Genomic DNA, 19,034 nt, shown 5'->3' with positions numbered 1-19,034 from the left:
TTTATGAATTACAAATGTTAAAAGAATGTTTATTCTTCACTATCATCATTGACTAAATGCACACTAGTTGATCACTCATTATTGGCTCGGCACTCGTTGATTTGTTGCACAAGGAGGAGTCTTCTTCAGAAATGCTTCAAGAGGCGTTTATTTCCAAGATAATCTTCTCTCTTCTTTTTAAATATCAATAGCATGCATAAGCATTTTTTAATGGAACCCACAAATTGCAACTAACACAATTTGCAGAGAGTAACAAGTTTACGAAGCTTAAAAAAAAAAAAAAAAGGAATGAAGAGAAGAAAAGCCCAATAAACAGAAAGTGAAAATTGTTTTTATTGTTTTATGGCAGTGACCTCCAGAAATGTGCTTTAGAAAAATATCACAAAGCCATTCAAAATTGGTTTTTATAACAGAACATATGATAATGATGAAAGTATAGTCCATTTTAATGATTTGAATTGGTAACTAATACAATCTACACTATAAAAACGACCTTTTAGAGAGTTATGTAGCGAAAATTTCAACTTCCGAGGTTGTGGAACGAATTACCAAAAAACAATGTGTTATTTTGTTGAAAAACAATGGGTTCACATTACGATATTTTCATGATACGATGGTGTCTTTGGAATGGATTAATATCATAAAGCGGGGTACACTGTATCATATAGCTACGCACACGGTTTGAAATGCAATATTTATGAATGTTTAACATTCATTTTTTGCAATTAATATTTGTATTTTTGATTTTATTGATACTTGATAAAAAAATAAAATAAAACTCATAAACCTGGGAACTCGTAAAGTGGGAACTATCTGTATGTACGCCTAAACCTCTTTTTATGCAAATATTTTTTACACGAATTCGGAGTTAAGCGAATTGGGATATCAAAAATAATTTTTTTTACGCAATTTTTATTCTTTTACGCGATCATCCTAAAGTCTAAGTTAGGAAAAAATCCGTAATTCAAGAAATTTCTGAGAATTTTGTAGAATTGCATTCTTGTTTCAATTAAGAAAATTCTAAATTCCCCAAATTACATAACTGACTGTGGATAAACAAAAAAAAACAGCAGTTGTTTGCAGTTTGAATTCGGTTTCTCATATCAACTTTGAAAATTCTTACAAATTTCATTTATTGGGAATTTCCCAAATTACATAACTGACTGCGCATAAAAAAGCAGTTTGAATTTGGTGTTTGAGTAGATAACACAGTTACCACATTTTTTGCATTTGCATTTTTTAAGTGAAATCAAAATAAAAGTCGCGTTACAAAATTAATAATTTTGCCAAGAAATAATAAATGGTAAGCTACATTGTATGTAATTTTCAAACTTTCATTTTATTAACCGAAGATTTTAATGCAGCCCTCGCATGATGCTGCCGATAACCAAAAAAATAAGGAAAGCTGTTTCCTTGGATAAAAAAATTCAAATTTTAGATTGTCTTCAAACTGAGGAAGGTGCGACGGCTGTGGGTAAGCATTTTGGAGTCCACGAATCAACTATCAGATATATATAAAGAAAACTGAAGAGGCTATTAGAAAAGTGGTACGTTCTGGTACAAAATCGAGCGCTAAATTATCATCATACACAAGAGATGTTTTAGAAAAGGCTGAAAAAGCTTTAGTGATGTGGATAGAAGATAATGTACAAAAAAAATGCCAGTTGACGGAAATTCCAACAAGCAATCAGCATTGAGATTTTATGAACAGATTAAAAAACTGCAGTCAGATACAGTCCATTCCGGTTATTTGGGACACATCGGGACTAGTGCATTTTGACCCAATTAAGTGGCTGCCCCAATTATCCGAAGTTTCACGTAAATAGTTAAAAATACAATGTATCCCCCCCCTTTACAATTGGTTCACTGTACAATCAAATCACGTTACGACGAACTCAACATAGTAAAGTAACGTTCACTATACGATGTGCAGTAACCGCCGGTCATTGTGATCATGTTTGTGAATTGAATTTTAATTCTATTAAACAGCAATTCTAATTAGGGAAAATAGAAGGAATATTATCCACAGGCTATAAAAGCAAAGATATATTAAGCACAAATTTACCCTTTATTACCTTACCAATTAAAAAAATTAATGATATGTGAAAATCGGAAGAATATATGTGATAATCGGAATAATTAATACATACTGTAATATGTACACACGACCTAGTTGACATTTCTGTTCACTGACATTTGTGGGTGAGGGTTAAAATTTAAAACAGTAAAAAGATAAGCAATCAATAGCAAAGAACATGGCACACACAAATTGCAAGTAACACGATAAGTGCAAGTGAGAACGGAATAACAAGTTACAAAGCTTTAAAAATAGGAATGAAGAGAAGAGCTGAAAATTAATTTTTTTATATGATTGAAGATTTCATGGAAGTGTAAACACATTTCACCATAATAACCTACAGAATTCCAGCTGTTAGTATTATCGCAAATTCAATAAGATCGAGTTTACTGTCCGTTTATGATAGATTTCACTAACAGAAAAGCCCAATAAACAGGTGACTGCTAATTGTTTTTATTGTTTTATGGTTGTGACCTCCAGAATTTCGACCGAACCACGTGGTACCGTCGGAGACAATCGTAGGGTAAATTCCAGTGCTGCGGTCTCCTGCCCCGATTAAACAGCATGCTGTCCCAATTAAGCCAAGTAAACCCTGGCTATTTTCTCGAATGGTTTCTGTTTTTTAAGATTTGCCCCAAATAAACGGCTGGCCCAAATAACCGGAATCCACTGTACTTCATCTCAATCGAGGAAAAAATATAAATTTCATGCAAGCAATGGTTGGCTGGCTAAGTTTATTAAAAGACATGCTCTTCATAATATAAAAATTAAAGGTGAAACGGCTTCTGCTGATGAAACAGCTGCTAAAGCATTTCCACAAAAACTTGCTAAAATAATTGAAGATGGAGGTTACACTCGTGAACAAGTTTGGAATATGGATGAAACTGGCCTTTTCTGGAAAAAAATGCCAAATAGAACTTACATATCAAAAATGCAAAAAACTGTTAGTGGGTTTAAAGCAGCAAAGGATCGCATAACACTCCTATTTTGTTCGAACGCTTTAGGAGATTGGATGTTAAAACCACTGCTCATAAATCGATCATTAAGACCACAGCCAATGAAAGGCACAGATTTTCAAAAATTGCCAGTTCATTGGATGGCCAACAAAAAAGCTTAGGTGACCATTGATATTTTCACTGAGTGGTTCCACAAATATTTTGTGCCAGAAGTTAGACGCTATTTGAATGACAAGTTTCTCGAATTTAAAGTGCTTTTGATTCTTGATAATGCACCCAGTCATCCTGCCATAGAACACCCAAATGTGCAATTTTGTTTTCTGCTGCCCAATACCACATCATTGCTACAACCTCTAGATCAGGGTATAATTTCGACTTTTTATTAGTATTAGTATTAGTAATACGAATAAATACTAATTTATAAATACTAAATACTAAATTAGTAATACTAATTTTTAAAACATATTAGGTCAGATGAACATTTCAGTTCATTTTGAACAAGCTAAATGATGATGAAACACTGTCAGTTATGGATGTGTGGAAAAAATTTTCAATTATGGATTGTATTGATCAGGTTCGATTTTCATTATCTGAATTGAGACCAGAAACTATGAATGCATACTGGAATGCTATTTGGCCCGCATGTGTTAAAGAGAATGCTCTGGTTCAATCATACTGCAGAATTCCCTAATATAATAAGTTTGGCGTGTGAAATTGGCGGAGAAGGATTCGATGATCTTACGTCAGCAGATATCAAAGAATTGTTAATTGATAAACCTCTTAGCAAAGACGAAATAGTGAAGATTGTTTCTTAGACTCCTGAAAGCGAAGAAGTTGATGATAATGATCAAGATAATCCTATTTTTATTGCTGATATAATTAAAGAAGGTCTTAAACTGGCCAGTAATTTAGGCAATTATTTTGCCCGACATGATCCAAATGAAGAACGTGCTGGGAAGTTTTCACGTGAGCTTAAGTTGTTAATGTCTTCATACAGAGAATTATATTACGACTTATCTAAACCATCAACACAGCGATTAATAACTGAGTTCATGCCTAAAACTACTGAAACAACCAGTGGTACTTTTGTTCAAGGCATGACAAGAAGAATTCCACAAGTTGAGGTGGAAGTCGATGACGATAATACCATATCTAGTAGTTCTAGTGATATTACAGTCTCACGAAATGAAAGCTTTCACATTTATTGTCAGAAACTGATAGCGAATAACATAATTTTTTTATAGAATCCTTAGCAAACAACTGAAATGAATATGTTTTTTTTAAAGTTATTAAAATTCATTATATGTATGTGTGTTCTCCATGAAATGTAAATGAAAATCTTAAGATCCTAATGAATTTAATGTTTGTTTTTTTCATTATTTTGCTTATATTTCAGGTTTGGAACCAATCTTCACTTTTTTCTATGAAGTCAGTAGTTCTTTTTACGTGAATTCTTTGTACGCGTAATTTTTAGGAACGTATCTATCGGGTAAAAAGAGGTTTAGGTGTACATGTTACCTTTATTTAAGAATATAGATTTTTTTCTTTATGAAAATTAGTCGGTTCTTTTAGAGATACCCCACTAACATAAAATTTTTTGCAATATCTTTGGTAAAAGCTGCACAAAAACTGTAATGCTATCATGATCATTATTAAAACATGCTATCCTTTAATAGATAAGTCAAAAATGACTGAGTATAAGTTAAATTTGCAAGAATGCAACTTTACAATGCTAAGAGAGTTTCAACACACTCATAGTAAATTCGACATTTCCAAACAAGTCTATCACCATCAAACATTGAATTATATCACATACACCATTTGAAAAAATTCTGCTCACACAGAAAAGCCCACACACTGAATCCTGTCTTGGTCAAGGTTTTTTCAAGTGTTAAGGAACTTAATGGGAAACTAGTAAATAACACTAATAAAAGTTACATGAACCATACCTGTTCTCTTCGTGTACCATTGCCAAGTTGGCCATCCATATTCCTGCCCCAAGTATAGAGTTCTCCATTTTCTGTTACCAAAGAACTATGATGGCTTCCACAAGACACCTAACCAAGAAAATTGATGTCATAACAACAATCAAGTGAAAATTTTAAGCAAAATTACCAAGATTAAACAAGAGATTATAAAAATAACAAGCAGGATTATTAAATAAACAATTTTAAGAATCTTATTAAACAAACATTTTTAAAACTAACTTTAATTTTGGATCTACCCAAAAGAAAGAGAATGCATTGCTCCTTGAAGATGCCAAATCTGAGCTTGAGTTCAATTCCCATTCAAACCCTTAGGGAATTTTTTCTAAGATTTCTACACTGGTGTGCAAAACTAAAGGACCAGTCAGGTTTCACCTGTAGCTTCTCATAGGAGTGGCTGGATATGGGGAAAGCATACCAAAGGAACCTTGTGAGGTACAGAAATGATGAAGGAAACAACACTGACATAACAATGGAAACAAAACGGTACAGGAGGACTTTATTCAAGGATGGCAACATAGCACTGGCTGCCATGATACAGATGCATCACTGCCAAAGATGGAACAAAGGGAAGAGGTGGTGCTCAGTAGGAGATATGACCATCCCTAATGTCAATGCAGGCTTTACACCACCTGTCCATACTTAGAACAATGTTTTGATAAGTTCTTGCAGTAACATCATCCATTCCTCTATTAGCGCCATCTTCAGCTGGTGAAGATTTTCTGGTGGGTGTGGACATGCCGCTAGGCGTCTCCCCAGAGCGTCCCATATGTGTTCGATGAGATTTAGATCGGTAGAACGGGCAGGCCAATCCATACAAACAATGTCCACTTTCCAAAAGCATATCAACAGCTGCAGTGTGATTGGGTGTGGCATTATCATCCATAAACATGAACTCGGGGCCAATGGCACCTTGGAACAGACGCACATAGGGAAGGATTACCTCGGTACAGTAGCATGCACCAGTTACAGTACCACTTTCCAGTATCTGGAGTTGTGTACGTCCATCCAAGATAATGCCTCCCCAGGCAGGAACACCTCAACCGCCATATCAATCCCTTTCAGTGATGTTTGCAGGGCGATACCGTGTGCCAACCTATCGCCAGATTAGCTGACATCCAGAATCGCTGCTGAGACTGAATCTACTCTCATCAGTAAAGAGTACCTTACCCCACTGCACTACTGTTCAGTTCTTGTGTTCAATGCACCACTGTAAACAGTGTCTCTGATGGGCAGGTGTTAAAGGGACACAGCATACTGTCCACAACAGTACATCTTTGTGGAGTCGCCTGGCCACAGTAAACCACGATATCCTGCATCCTGTGCAGCTGGTTTGCAATGGATCCTGTTGTCAGTCCTACTTGGCCTGTAGGAGTATATAGCAGTCATCATTGGGCGTTGTTTTTCGTGGATGACCACCACTGGTCCTTCAAACAGCTGTACTTGTCATTCTGAAGGCCGACCACGCATGTGAGACAATGCTATGGGCAATACTGAAGTCTGCAGCAACACTCCTTGCACTTTGACCTTTCTCGAGCTTCCCAATTCTTCAACCACAGGTAAAGTCATCCAGACGTTGTCTACTGGCCATTTCGTTGTCTGTAGCACTGTATGAAACCAATTGAACGTCTGTAACAATCGTGCTCACCATTCGGTAATTTGCACATAACTGCTGACCCGCTGCTTTTATCTGTTTATGTGAGCCCTCTCATCACCATTCAAATTTTTGCATGTGCACCAGATTTTTACTGAACGGCCACAGTTATGCAAATCGCCACAGGCTGTTTCATTTGATTTTGTGGTTGTAACCTTTAGAAATAGTGTTGGTCCTTAAGTTTTGCACATCAGTGTACTATCCAGTAATGGTTTAATTGGATTCAAGCAAAGGAAGTTGCAACGTTAAGACTGACTTGAAACTAATGGCACAGTATTGGTTTTGAACATTGCTTCTACAGATGCAAGGATTCTCTTCTCAAAATCAATATCAGACATTAACAGAAATGTAAATTCTCCTAATCACTCACCAAATACCCAAGTGGATTTTATCAGATTCTATAATATTCTCAGCATCTATTAAACTCTATCCTCAATGCTGAATTTAATCTCCTTTAGTCCACTGTCAAGAACAACAGATATAAGATTCCTTTTGATAACATAATTTCAGTGATATCAGAAGCTCCCATAATGTGAATGCCTTCCACTCTCATATTTTTCTCAACATAATGTAATTCCTTGTGTGTTTGACCTTAGAGAGAACTGCCAGACTTTCTTCATGTCAGCACTTCACTTCACCTGCACTTGTAAACTAAAACAGATCATCAGATGTTACTCAGCCTCTCCCTAAAAGTAATCATGGCCCCAGTTCACTACCTTACTTGCCACCACAAGGAAACTAGCATCAGCTAATCTATTGCATGCATGGGAGGAGAATCACTTTTCCATCTTAACCAATCTAAAGTTTTTAGTGGCTAATTCCCAATATGCAAATTATTATTTTGTAATATTGGCTAATTATGTCATTAACAGGAACTGTACTGTAAACACTGTTCCTTCTTGAATCAGTGTGCTAAACAATAAAATTATAATCGATTTTCTAAAAAGTTTTCATCCACTCTCAACCACATGCTGACAAGAAATCTAGCACATAAACTACCACCTCTCCGTATGTCTGTCATCAGTGATGCTAATACATACAGTGAGCTTCTCTAAAGTCATAACATCTGTCTCTTTATTTTTTTTATTATTATTTTTTTTTTAGTTCAGTGACTACACTGTTGATATTGGTTTTTATCTTGCATGATTATTTATCTTGAATGACAGTGTATTCAGGTATTATACAAACAAACAATCTACAAACTTTCCATCCATTCATCCCTATTATTCTACCTTCCAAGTATTATTATTATTATTCTTTTCTTCTCTCTCTCTCTCTCTCTCTCTCTCTCTCTCTCTCTCTCTCTCTCTCTCTCTCACACACACACACACACAAATTATATCTAAGACATGTTGCTTTTCTTCTAAACTATTAACTTCAATATGGAAACAATTTTACATGAGGTAATACTCCCAATAAAGCTTTTTGAAAATCCTAGTCTGTGTTCAAACTCCTCATCAACATCCAGATATTTCAATGAATGCTGTTCTTCCAAATTTGAATCCTGGATTTTGTCATTGTCCTCCAAATCAGTCAAAATTGTGTTGGAATCTACCTGCATTTATTCATAGTTCAACTCCAAAAACTTTCAAAACTAACTTTTCAGCTCCTTCCTTTAATCCATGGATTTCTGTACCCCGAAACAACCTCCTTTTAAAAGTTTATCCCAAAAATTATAATTCTGCAAAAATTCAGGCCATGACATTAATATATTTTTTTAAATGCATAGGACTGCCTTATCCTTTTGTGTGTGTTTTTGCACCTGTAGCATTTAAATTTCATAGATATATTCTATGACATTGTATCTCAGCAAAATCAACTCCACCTTTTTATTAACAAATACCAAAAAATTATAATACAGGTTTGTACCATATGACACATACATTCAAGGACTTTTAAAACATACATACTGAAATGGTTTATCACTTACCAATTCTGGTACTCGATGGACCTATTATGAATTATGAATTTCATCTTGAGGAAGGTCATGGTATAAATGTGCAAGAACATGATGTTTACACATAAAACTATTAGTAGCAAGGCTAAGAAGATCATTTTTAATGTTTATGCCCATCTTGGAAAAAACAGGAACCACCAATGAGTAAAGGATCAATTTTAAAATTAACTCATGCTTCTACAGGTGTACCACACTGAATGATTAATTCTTATTGTATTTGTTATAAAGACAATTGCAGGTCTCGCTATTCTGCCATGGTGAGACCTACAATCTCAGAAATAAGAGGGTGGTTCAATAAAGAATTGCCCTGACTTAGCTGCAGAGGTACTAGCCTGTTGATTCTTGGCACAGGTTTTAGTCCTTCTCTACATAGCCACCGTGCAGATTTACACATTTTTCTCATCGATGGATGAGGCTACGGATACCGTTTTTGTAGAAGTGGTGAGGTTGGTCTTTGAACCATGACTCTGTTGCAGAAATGAGTGTCTCATCGTCAGGGAAGTGGGTCCCCCAAAGAAATGATTTCAGGGAAGGAAAGAAGAAGACCAATAGTGCAAGATCGGGTGAGTAGGCTGGATGGGGCAGTATTTTATATCCACAAGTGGACGCTTGTGTTGTTGCAATTTCAGAAGTGTGAACTGGGGCATTGTCTTGAAGCATTCTCAGACCTTTGGACTGCATGCCACACCTACATGTTTTGATTTTCTCCTGTAATTTTGTGAGTAAGTTGCCATAAGAGGCACCTGTAATTGTTCTACCTTTTGGCAGGTAATCAGTCATTATTACGCCTTTCTCATCCCAAAACACTGTCAGCAAGACCTTTTCCTGCTGACGCTCGGACCCTTGCCTTCTTGGGGGGGTGGGGAACCATGATGTCACCATTCCACGGACTGCTTTTTACTTTCAGGGTCGAAATGGTGTATCCAACTTTCATCCTCAGTGATTAGATGAGAGAAAAAGTCTTCCTCATTTTTTTGGCACAGGGCTAAACAACTCTTGTGATTTCTGTTGTCGATCAGCCTTCTGGAAACCAGTCAATAATCGGGGAATCCATCCTGCACTCAATTTCTGTAAATGGAGTTGGTCATGAAGGGCTGTTTCAACAGAGCCCACACTAATCTTCACCTTCTGGGACAATTCATGCAAAGATATCCGGCGATCTTCCATGATTAACAACTCCACTTTTCTGATTGTGCTGTCATCAATGGCTGAATGGGGACGACCTGGAATGGGCTCAGATTCTACCGATGTCCAACCATACCTAAACTGTCTAATGCCAGTGCTTCACAATGCCACAGGAGGCGTCTCCGTAGCCAGGTGGGCAGGAGCAGCAGTGCGTAGCACACACTTCTTGTTTAGACCGGGGTGCAAGCCCATGCCTACCAAATTTGGAGGATGTGGAAAGGTCAGGGAATGACCACCGCATATCCCCCCCGGAGCAATATGGCCTTAGTTGCTAATGCTCCTAAAAATAAAATAACAAACAAACAACAATGCCACAGGATGGGGTTTCATTCTTATATACAGCAGTCATCTCCTTGTGGATTTCTTTAGATTTCCCCTTCCCAAACAGATACCAGATTACAGCTCTGGTTTCAACTTTGTCCATGATGCTACTTCTTCACACATTCAGCTCTGTAAGAGAAAAACAAATTAAGACACAGGGCTGAAATTTTACACTTTTAGTACAGAAATATGTATGATGCTACACACAAAATATCATGACTCTGCGATATGTGGAAGTAAGTGAGGGCAATTCTTTATTGAACCACCCTCGTATTTCAAGATGACCAATGTGCAACGGTTATAGAAATATTAAATCAATTAAAAGAGAAAAGTAGTCCATTTTCACCGTTCAACTGAATCTCCGGTGAAAATCCAAAGATCTTTACTGAAAGATCAAGTGTTATTCCTCATTTTCGTCGCTATTTAAGACAGGCACATGGCTTTAAAGAGCAGTCAAGAAATTTTATATACCCTCATGGAAACTAGGTCAATGAAACTCGTGGAACTTTTAAACAGCGTAGACCTATGCAGTAGAAAATACTGATACATCATATCAATCTACCACATACAGAAAACAAAATCAGATGACCATCAATGAACAAAGAATCACTTTAAAAAATACTAATTTGATAGTATAAACCAGAGCTGTGATGCTCAATACTTTCTATGTTGATTTCAGTATCTGTAAAAGAATAAGAGAAGTTTACCTCAATCTGATATGGAAGTGTTCTATGTAATATAGAGGTAAACTTCTCTTATTCTTTTACAAATATTAAAAAATACTGAATGCCTACTGTATCTATTAAAAAAGTTATTCTTTTATGGCAAGACACTTGGCAAGAAACGTCAGCTTGAAGTTGTTTGTAATACAATCTACATTCCCAGAGATATTTAAAGGTGACTAATACTTTCATTTCATTGCATTTTAATGAATCATATGAATCTGAAGTACAAAATAACTGATAATATGAAGTTCTTTACTGAAAGGACAGATGTTATCACTCATCATCATTACTATTTAAAAGAGGTACATAATTTTAAAGAAAAATCAAGAAATTTTATATAACTTGGTGAAATCTGGATCAATGAACCTCATGGAAAACTTAAAAAGTGGTGCATGATAACAGTATAGACCTATGCAGTAGAAAATACTGAGATCAGGATAAGTCATCATCTGATTTTTCTATATGCAGGAAGTGAAGGAGTTATGATGCAGAAAAAGGAAGGAAAAGTCAAGCGAGAAAATTCAACTTTAAAATTTCCTCTTGTAAAGAAACTGAAATGATGAGCTATTAAAACTGTCACAGAAGGAGAATGGAAAAAATTTATTCACCACGTAATTAAACTATTCATACTGGGAAAGTGACTGCTTCTTTGAAAATGAATGAATTCTAATAAAAACTCAATTTATGCTCCCCTGTTGTCCCAAAGAACCAAACAACTTCATCGTAACTGCTTCATTGCAAATGATGTATTAGCACAACAGTTAATTATGAGCTGTGCATTTTTTGTGGCAGTATGTAAGCTTGATCTCATAATGTGTACCAGCACGTTGTATCCACATATATTACCTCAGGACCTCTACAATAAATAGCAGTGATTCTGACAGACAGACAAACTCCTTTATTATCATAACAAATTTAATAAAGAGAGAGAGAGAGGTTTTATCAAATTAAAACTATAAAATTATATTTATTCTATCTTCCACTAAAATTATAAGTATATATTTTCCTAGATATAACTATACAACTTTCTTCCTATTAATATTTATTGGTAGGAGGTAGTGTAATGTCACTGTAGATATGCCTACACTTAAAAATAAAATTTATGTACTGCATGGTATAGCTCTTTTATAACTTTTGAAGTTAACAAATTCTTAATTCTTGACCTCAATTTATCCACAATACCAGATGTTTTTAACAGCATTTCAGTTTTAGATCTCAATGTTTAAAAAAAAAAAAAATTCAGCTTTTGCATACTGAATAGTTTAAATTCTAGTTATGCATATAGGAAAAATGTATATCTGGGTGATGGAAGTGTAATTATCTAATTACCTGAACAATAGTTGAAGAAATGGAAGATGAGTCAACCAGGATTGGTACAAGATGGCTCTGTTGCAGAGGGGAAGTAGAGGATGAAGTAGATAATCGTGATGAATGGGACATTTTGGAATTAGAAGTATTATGATGTCCATTTGTTTCTTGTCCTTGAGAAGCCTGCATTCGAGCTCTTCGTGAAGTCTGAGCCTGAAGCCTCAAAGCTTGAGGGTTGCAACCCCACATGTATATTTTATTTGTCTTGGTTACCACAACCTGCAAATAGCATGAATAGCTGCAATATAAAAAAAAGTGACATATATTATTTTATATACAATACCAAAAAATGAGTACCAATGAAAATACTAAAAAAAAATACTCACTACATGAAAAAAACCGGAAGACAACATTCTTACATATTCTGGGAGGTGAACATACTGAGGAACAGTATGTTTTATCACAGTTCCCAAACCTAACTGGCCAAACATTCCACAACCAAATGAATAAACTTCACCCTAAAAGTACAAAAAGATGAAAATCTGTTAACCAACACAAATATAAAATTAGATTATTTTACATGGACCACAAGGAAATCATATGTACACCTTGCTGATAAGGTAAAAGAAAAGTAATTTAGAACTCAAACTCAAGTAAATTTAGGGCAAAGAGCAGAAGCACACGAGAGCTATGAAACATTAATGCACACATGTTGGCAAACCCTCATTACATATACAGTGGAACTTCTCTATTACAAACTTCTATTTAAGGAGTTTCTCTATGTTACAAATTTTTTCGCAAAACATTGCACCTTGAAACGAAATTACACGTAAAATTAACCCCATATCGCAAAGTCTCTCTCTATAATGAATTTTTTAAAAAATTAGCCAAAGCATTTTTAAAGATTTTCAAGCATTTACTGCTAAACAGCCACTCAAATAAAATACAGCCTCCTTCCCTCCGAAATTGCTCATTAGCATCTAGAATTAATCATCCTTTTAGTGAAAACTTGTGGCCACTGATGCCTATAGGAGGGCCTTTCTTTCATTTTTGTTACAGTTATAAAACCAAATGAATTTTCTTAAAAGTGGTCATAAACTTTGCAATAAATAGGTTAGATTTGTAAATTGATGTTGGCTAAGGGGAAAACAAAATTTGCTGCAGGTAAACTTTTAACCCGCTGTGGTGGCAATACATAGAACACTTCGATAGTTGGTTTTTAATAATGCCTACTGAGTGACATTCACTTCTCACCTCAACAGTACCACATGACCTTCCTGTCAATCATTATATGATAGTTTTTGTATATGTCCATCCTCATCCAACTGGACTCCCAGTAGATAGTTTTCATGAATTTTTTTAAAATTTTGTACTTTTAGAATGCTTTGTCATCAATCACATAGGCTATATGCTCGTTTTTTGTTTTTTTCTGAAAAGTAACATACAGCATACATTAACCATAAATTTTCTTTCATGTATATATGAATGAAATCAGAATAAAAGAAATTCACAAAGTCACATATTTCTTCAAAGTGATTGATAGGAAAGGTCACATGATACTGTTGAATTGACAAGGGTAGGCAGTACTAACAATTCACTACAGTATATGGCCAGTGCAGCAAAGTTTGCTGTGGCTACATGGTGTATGTATTGGCAGTGACCTGCAGCTGAGTAATTTTTACCGTTGCGGAAACAATGTTGAATAGAAAGTGTTTAACTATTAATGATAAAGTCAAGATTCCTCACGATATTGATCATGGTTTTAAGAAAAAAGATACTGCAGAGAAATATAGCAGTTTATCTACAATTTTAAAAAACGGAGAATCAATTTTATATGCAATTGAAGGAGGAGCAGACAAGAAGCAAATTAAGTTGTATATATACGAAGATGTTGATAGAGCTGTTCTAAAATGGGTGCAAATGATACAGTAAAAAGAATATACCAATATCAGGTCCAATAATTAAGCAACAAGTTCTGAAATTTTCACAGTCCCTTGGACATACAGAATTTAATGCAAGCACTGGGTGGTTAGATAAATTTAAGAAGCACCACAGAATTGTGGAAAAAGTTATTTGTGGAGAAAGAGTTAATGTAAGTGTACAATACTGCAACAGTTGGAGGAACATCTTAAAGAAGATTTTGGAAGAATAAGAACCTAAGGATGTTTTTAATGCTGACGAAATGGGCTTATCCTTTAAATGTTTACCTAATAGAACACTTGCTTTTAAGGATGATAAATGTTTTAGCAGAAAACAAAGAAAAGAAAGAATTACTGTGCTAGTTGGAGCCAATATGACAGGAAGTGAAAAATTCAGACTTTTAGTCATCGGAAAATCAAAAAACCCAGGGTGTTTTAGAGGCACAAAATCATTAGAAGTTGACTACATCTTTAATAAAAAAGCATGGATCACAAATGACATTTTCGAAGAATGAATATTAAAACTAGACAAGCGTATAACAAAAGAAAAATCGTGTTGATTACTCACAACTGTCCGGCACATTCTGCCAAACTTAAGTGTGAAGTTGTTTTTACCACCAAACGTAACATCGAAACTCCAGCCAATGGACCAAGGCATTATTAAAAATTTTAAATTTCATTATCGAAAGAGAATAACAATGAAGATTGTCAATGCATTACAAGAAAATAGAAACTTGGAGGTTACAATTAACCTTAGAGACTGCATCTCTGAACTGGCAAAAGTTTGGACAAACGATGTCAGTGAATACACTATTCAAAATTATTTTTTTCAAAAGTGGGATTTGCGTTGAATAACAACCAGGAAAAACAAGATGAACTGCCCCTTTCACAACTGAAAAACTTTTGGACATTATTAGAATCATCCAGAAACATCGAAAATGATATAACACTGGATGGTTATGTTTATGTAGATCAAAATCTGGCTACAACAGAACATCCAAATGAAGATAAAATATTGCTGAACAGTGTTAGATGCGACCATGATCATGAAGAAATGAATGATGACGCTGAATAAGCATCAGAATAACCCTTTGAAAAGCCAACTCGCGAAGAAATTATTCATGCTTTTAAAATGGTTTGTCTGGGTCTACAGTTTTGTGAAAATGTTCCTGATAATGTTTTTAATGCTTTGAATAATTGAGGTTTTCTTTGAGAATCAGCCATTTTTAAATTTTACAGTGCAAACGAAAAGTACAGATTTTTTTTTAATTTGTGTAAATGTAATTTAAATAAGTATGTTTTTGAAATAAAATACATTAAAAATAAATGTAGATTCATTTTCATTTTCTAATTAGATAACAATTTCCAATAAAAAAGATATTCTCTGCATAATGAAATTTCTCTATAATGAATATTTTCACTGGATTTATCGAATTTGTTATAGGGAAGTTTGACTATATATATAGCTCAAAGAAAACTAATTTTACTATAAACTGCATAATTCTATATTCTGAAGAAAGTCACCATGAATTGCCTCAGTTGCAATTCAAATAAACAGCACTATTCTCTAAGGAGAACTAAAATATATAAATTTATGTTTATACCTAGTAACAATACAGTAAACCCCCGCTATTCGCGGTATCTGTATTCGCGGTTTCGCGTATTCGCGATCGCCGATTTAATATAAAATGGAACCTAAAAAAATGTGAATTTTAAAGCGCCGTGAATATTTTCCGCCATAAAAAACATGGGCGTGGCTAAAATTATCTTTCCCGGTCAAAACAGCGCTCAGTGAGTGGGGGAAGAGGGGTGACAAAATCGCGAGCGTGGATGTTTCTCGCTAATCCTTGTTCAGTATGTGTTATGCGTTTGTCATGGAAGGTTTCGTCGTTTGCTTTTAATTTATATGTTTATAAATTGAATAAATTTATCAATTTATAAATTTATATGCTTACAAAAATGATAAATCTACCGTTTTGCAGTGTAAAACAGACTTTTTCAAGTGTGTTAACGGAAGAAAGTGACTTTATTGTGGACAAGTTCTTTCTAACCCCTACATTTCTCTAAAAGAGAAATGTGAAAATATCAAAGAAGGTGATGACATTAGCGAAAAAGTTGAGTTATTAGACAAAATTTCTAATGGTGAAAGTGTCTCCTCAGTGGCAAAACATTATAAAATCAATGAGTCAACGGTACGATCAATCAAAAAATCGGAAGAAAAAATCCGCCGTAGTGTCCGTGAAAACGCGCTAATTGCTTCAAAAATTTGCTCTGTAACTCGTGATGTTAAATTAGAAAAAATGGAAAAGGCTTTAAATCTGTGGATAGAAGACCGAACTCAAAATAAAATTCCGTTAAGTTCACTCATCATTCGTGAAAAGGCAAAACTCCTTTATCAACACTTTAGCGAAACTGGTGATAGCACTGGCGGGATAAGTTTTTTTGCTAGCAAAGGCGCTGCTGGTTTGAAAGATTTGTTTGAAATTTCTAATAAATATTACATTTAATATTAAATTGTTTCTTATTTTCATTTCGATGCCATATGCTTGCATTTCACTGTGTACTGTTTATGTACATAGTCATATTATGAAGGTACATATAATACCTACACAGACAAAATTTTAGACTAGTTTTTCTTATATATTTCATACTTTGGAACGGAACCCCTTTATTACTATGGGAGCCATAACTCAGTATTCGCGTTTTCGGTATTCGCGACATTTCTCAGGAACATAACCCCCGCGAATAGCGGGGGTTTACTGTATATAAGAGTTTGTAAAACCTTACTTCTTTATGACGCTCACTGCACAAAGGGCACAGAGAAATCTGAGTAAGATAGTTTGCTAGAGGCCTTCCTCTCCGGTTTCGGCCTTCACATCAACCCTGAGAAGTCGAAACAGTTGACTTTCTCGCTCAAACGGAACCCAACGATGGTGCAACCCAATATAAGAGGATCCGCGATTTCTGCTGTTCAGCAACACACCGACCTGGGCGTTATTTTTGACCAGAAGCTCTCCTTTCTACCACACATAGACCACCGGAAAAAAAAATTCTGTTGACTCCGGTGGATGCTTAAGCAACAACTTATGCATGTCCATGACCAGGCCGTTGGGTGCAGGTATATTAAGACATGTGTCTATCCGATCATTCTTTATGGAGCAGAAGTCTGGACCTCAACTGCCGCAACGCATCTAAGACGGATTTTTGCAGGCGAATTTTGGCTATTGAAGTGGGCCATATGGAAATTCCAGCTTCCCCCTGCACGAAGGACCACCCAGATAGCAGCATCTCTAAACATTAGACGTCTTTCTGCCATTATCCATGAAAGAAGACTCGTCTTTTCTGTAAAAACGATGGTTGGCATTATTTCGGACCCAGACTTCTGGGCTAACTGCGGTTGGAGGATCCCAGTCCCAAGCCTTCTGGCCAATCCAGTCCTTCAGACCACCCCAAAACGGTTAAAGCTATCCGATCGGTTCTTATCCGTGCAAATGCTGCAGTACGTATACTCCTTGGATGGCGACCTCTACAAGTTCGCATTGGATAAAAAATACAGGCAGAACTTACTCCATCCACTTCCTTCTCAGGACCACGTCACAGGACATTAGAACCTGTTCCCAAGAACCTGTCCATCACTCCCATGGATCCCTCACTACATTGTTCCAACTTTCTGCTCCTGCTTAGATGACTCCAGCACTGTAAAAGGACTGCTCCCTGGAGAATAATTTAACCTGATAACATGCTGTTGTGTATATATGTTCATATGTAATTTTTTCATTTGCTTTCCTACACTTGTATAATTAGTAATAATATTTTTTTTTCTCCTATCTCATCCTTGTTTATTGCATTGTATTAGCCTTTACTGTAATATTGTATTAGTCTTTGTAACCTTATATTAGACTTTGTAACCTTGTATTAGCCTTTGCTGTAAACCCCTGGCTTGTAGCCATGAAGGGTATTGTGTACGGCATGTGCGTTCTGTATGCAATAAAGAGTTCTTCTTATTAATAAAGATTAATTAAGGGCTATCTAAAAATGGCTAGATTAAAAAAATTAAAACATCTCCAAAAAGGCAAAGTGCAATCCAATCTTCTGGCTCATTTATTAAGAATTAGAAATAAAAAGCACACTAAAAACTGAAACAAAGTCTCAGCCCCAAAAGCCACCTTCTGTCAATATGAAAAAAACACCATTAGATGAGGAAGTGAAAAACTCAGAAAACTATATAGAGAAGTTATGTTTGTATCAATACATTGGTATTATGATGCAATGATACAAAATACAGGGAAAAAGATAAATATATACAGTTCACCATGAGTTTTCCATTCCCCCAGTTATGCTTAGCTTTTTTTTTTTTTTTTTTAAGACAGAAGAGGCTTTTGAGACTAAAAATTTCATTTCGGCTTTTGATGCATTTGTTCTTATCTCAACCTTTATTTTCAGTAAATCCAAAAGGTATTTTATTTTTTTGGGGATATTTTAATTTTAATCTAACTATTTTGACATACCCCTTAATTCATTTTACATTACCCATTGAAAACTGTTTTTACTTAGATCCTGTGCAGTATTGTGCAGATGGGTAGTGCAAAAAATAAAGTTTTACCAACTGTTAGATATTGTTCAATTTATCAACACTAGAAGTTATGACATTAATTCAATGTTTAAGATTATACACAGTTTGACTAGGGCCAAAGGAATTTAAGACTTCATTATAAATGTTTTATTATAGCCAATATAAAAATGCAATATTTAATGATGAGTTGTGCATTTCTTGTGATAAGAGCTCAATCTCACAAAATGCATATCCAGAAAAGATATTTTTAATGTATTCTTCAATTTTTTTTTTCTTTTCTTTTTTTTTTTTTTTTTTTGGGTGTAACACACCTATTATTTTTCCTTTACTAAAGAAGCATAGCAAACACACCTCCCCTTTGTTTCTCATCATCT

General features: G+C 35.1%; 1 protein-coding gene across 1 annotated transcript in view; it reads right to left on the bottom strand.

Moving 5' to 3' along the window:
• Positions 1-19,034, bottom strand: part of LOC150088829 (uncharacterized) — a 247,355-nt gene that overhangs the window by 83,127 nt on the left and 145,194 nt on the right. Inside the window, exons 21-23 of the mRNA XM_090370333.1 lie at positions 12,555-12,686; positions 12,190-12,447; positions 4,983-5,090 (exon numbers count right to left, since the gene is read on the bottom strand). Coding sequence (XP_090226459.1) covers positions 4,983-5,090; positions 12,190-12,447; positions 12,555-12,686 — 498 coding nt within the window. The remainder of the gene's footprint in view (positions 1-4,982; positions 5,091-12,189; positions 12,448-12,554; positions 12,687-19,034) is intronic.

Source organism: Mastigoproctus giganteus, chromosome 3 (assembly GCF_048544385.1).
Source record: "Mastigoproctus giganteus isolate SK-2022 chromosome 3, ASM4854438v1, whole genome shotgun sequence".
Classification (NCBI taxonomy): domain Eukaryota; kingdom Metazoa; phylum Arthropoda; class Arachnida; order Uropygi; family Thelyphonidae; genus Mastigoproctus; species Mastigoproctus giganteus.
Note: the sequence above shows the minus strand (reverse complement) of the source record. Positions and strands in the feature narration are given on the sequence as shown.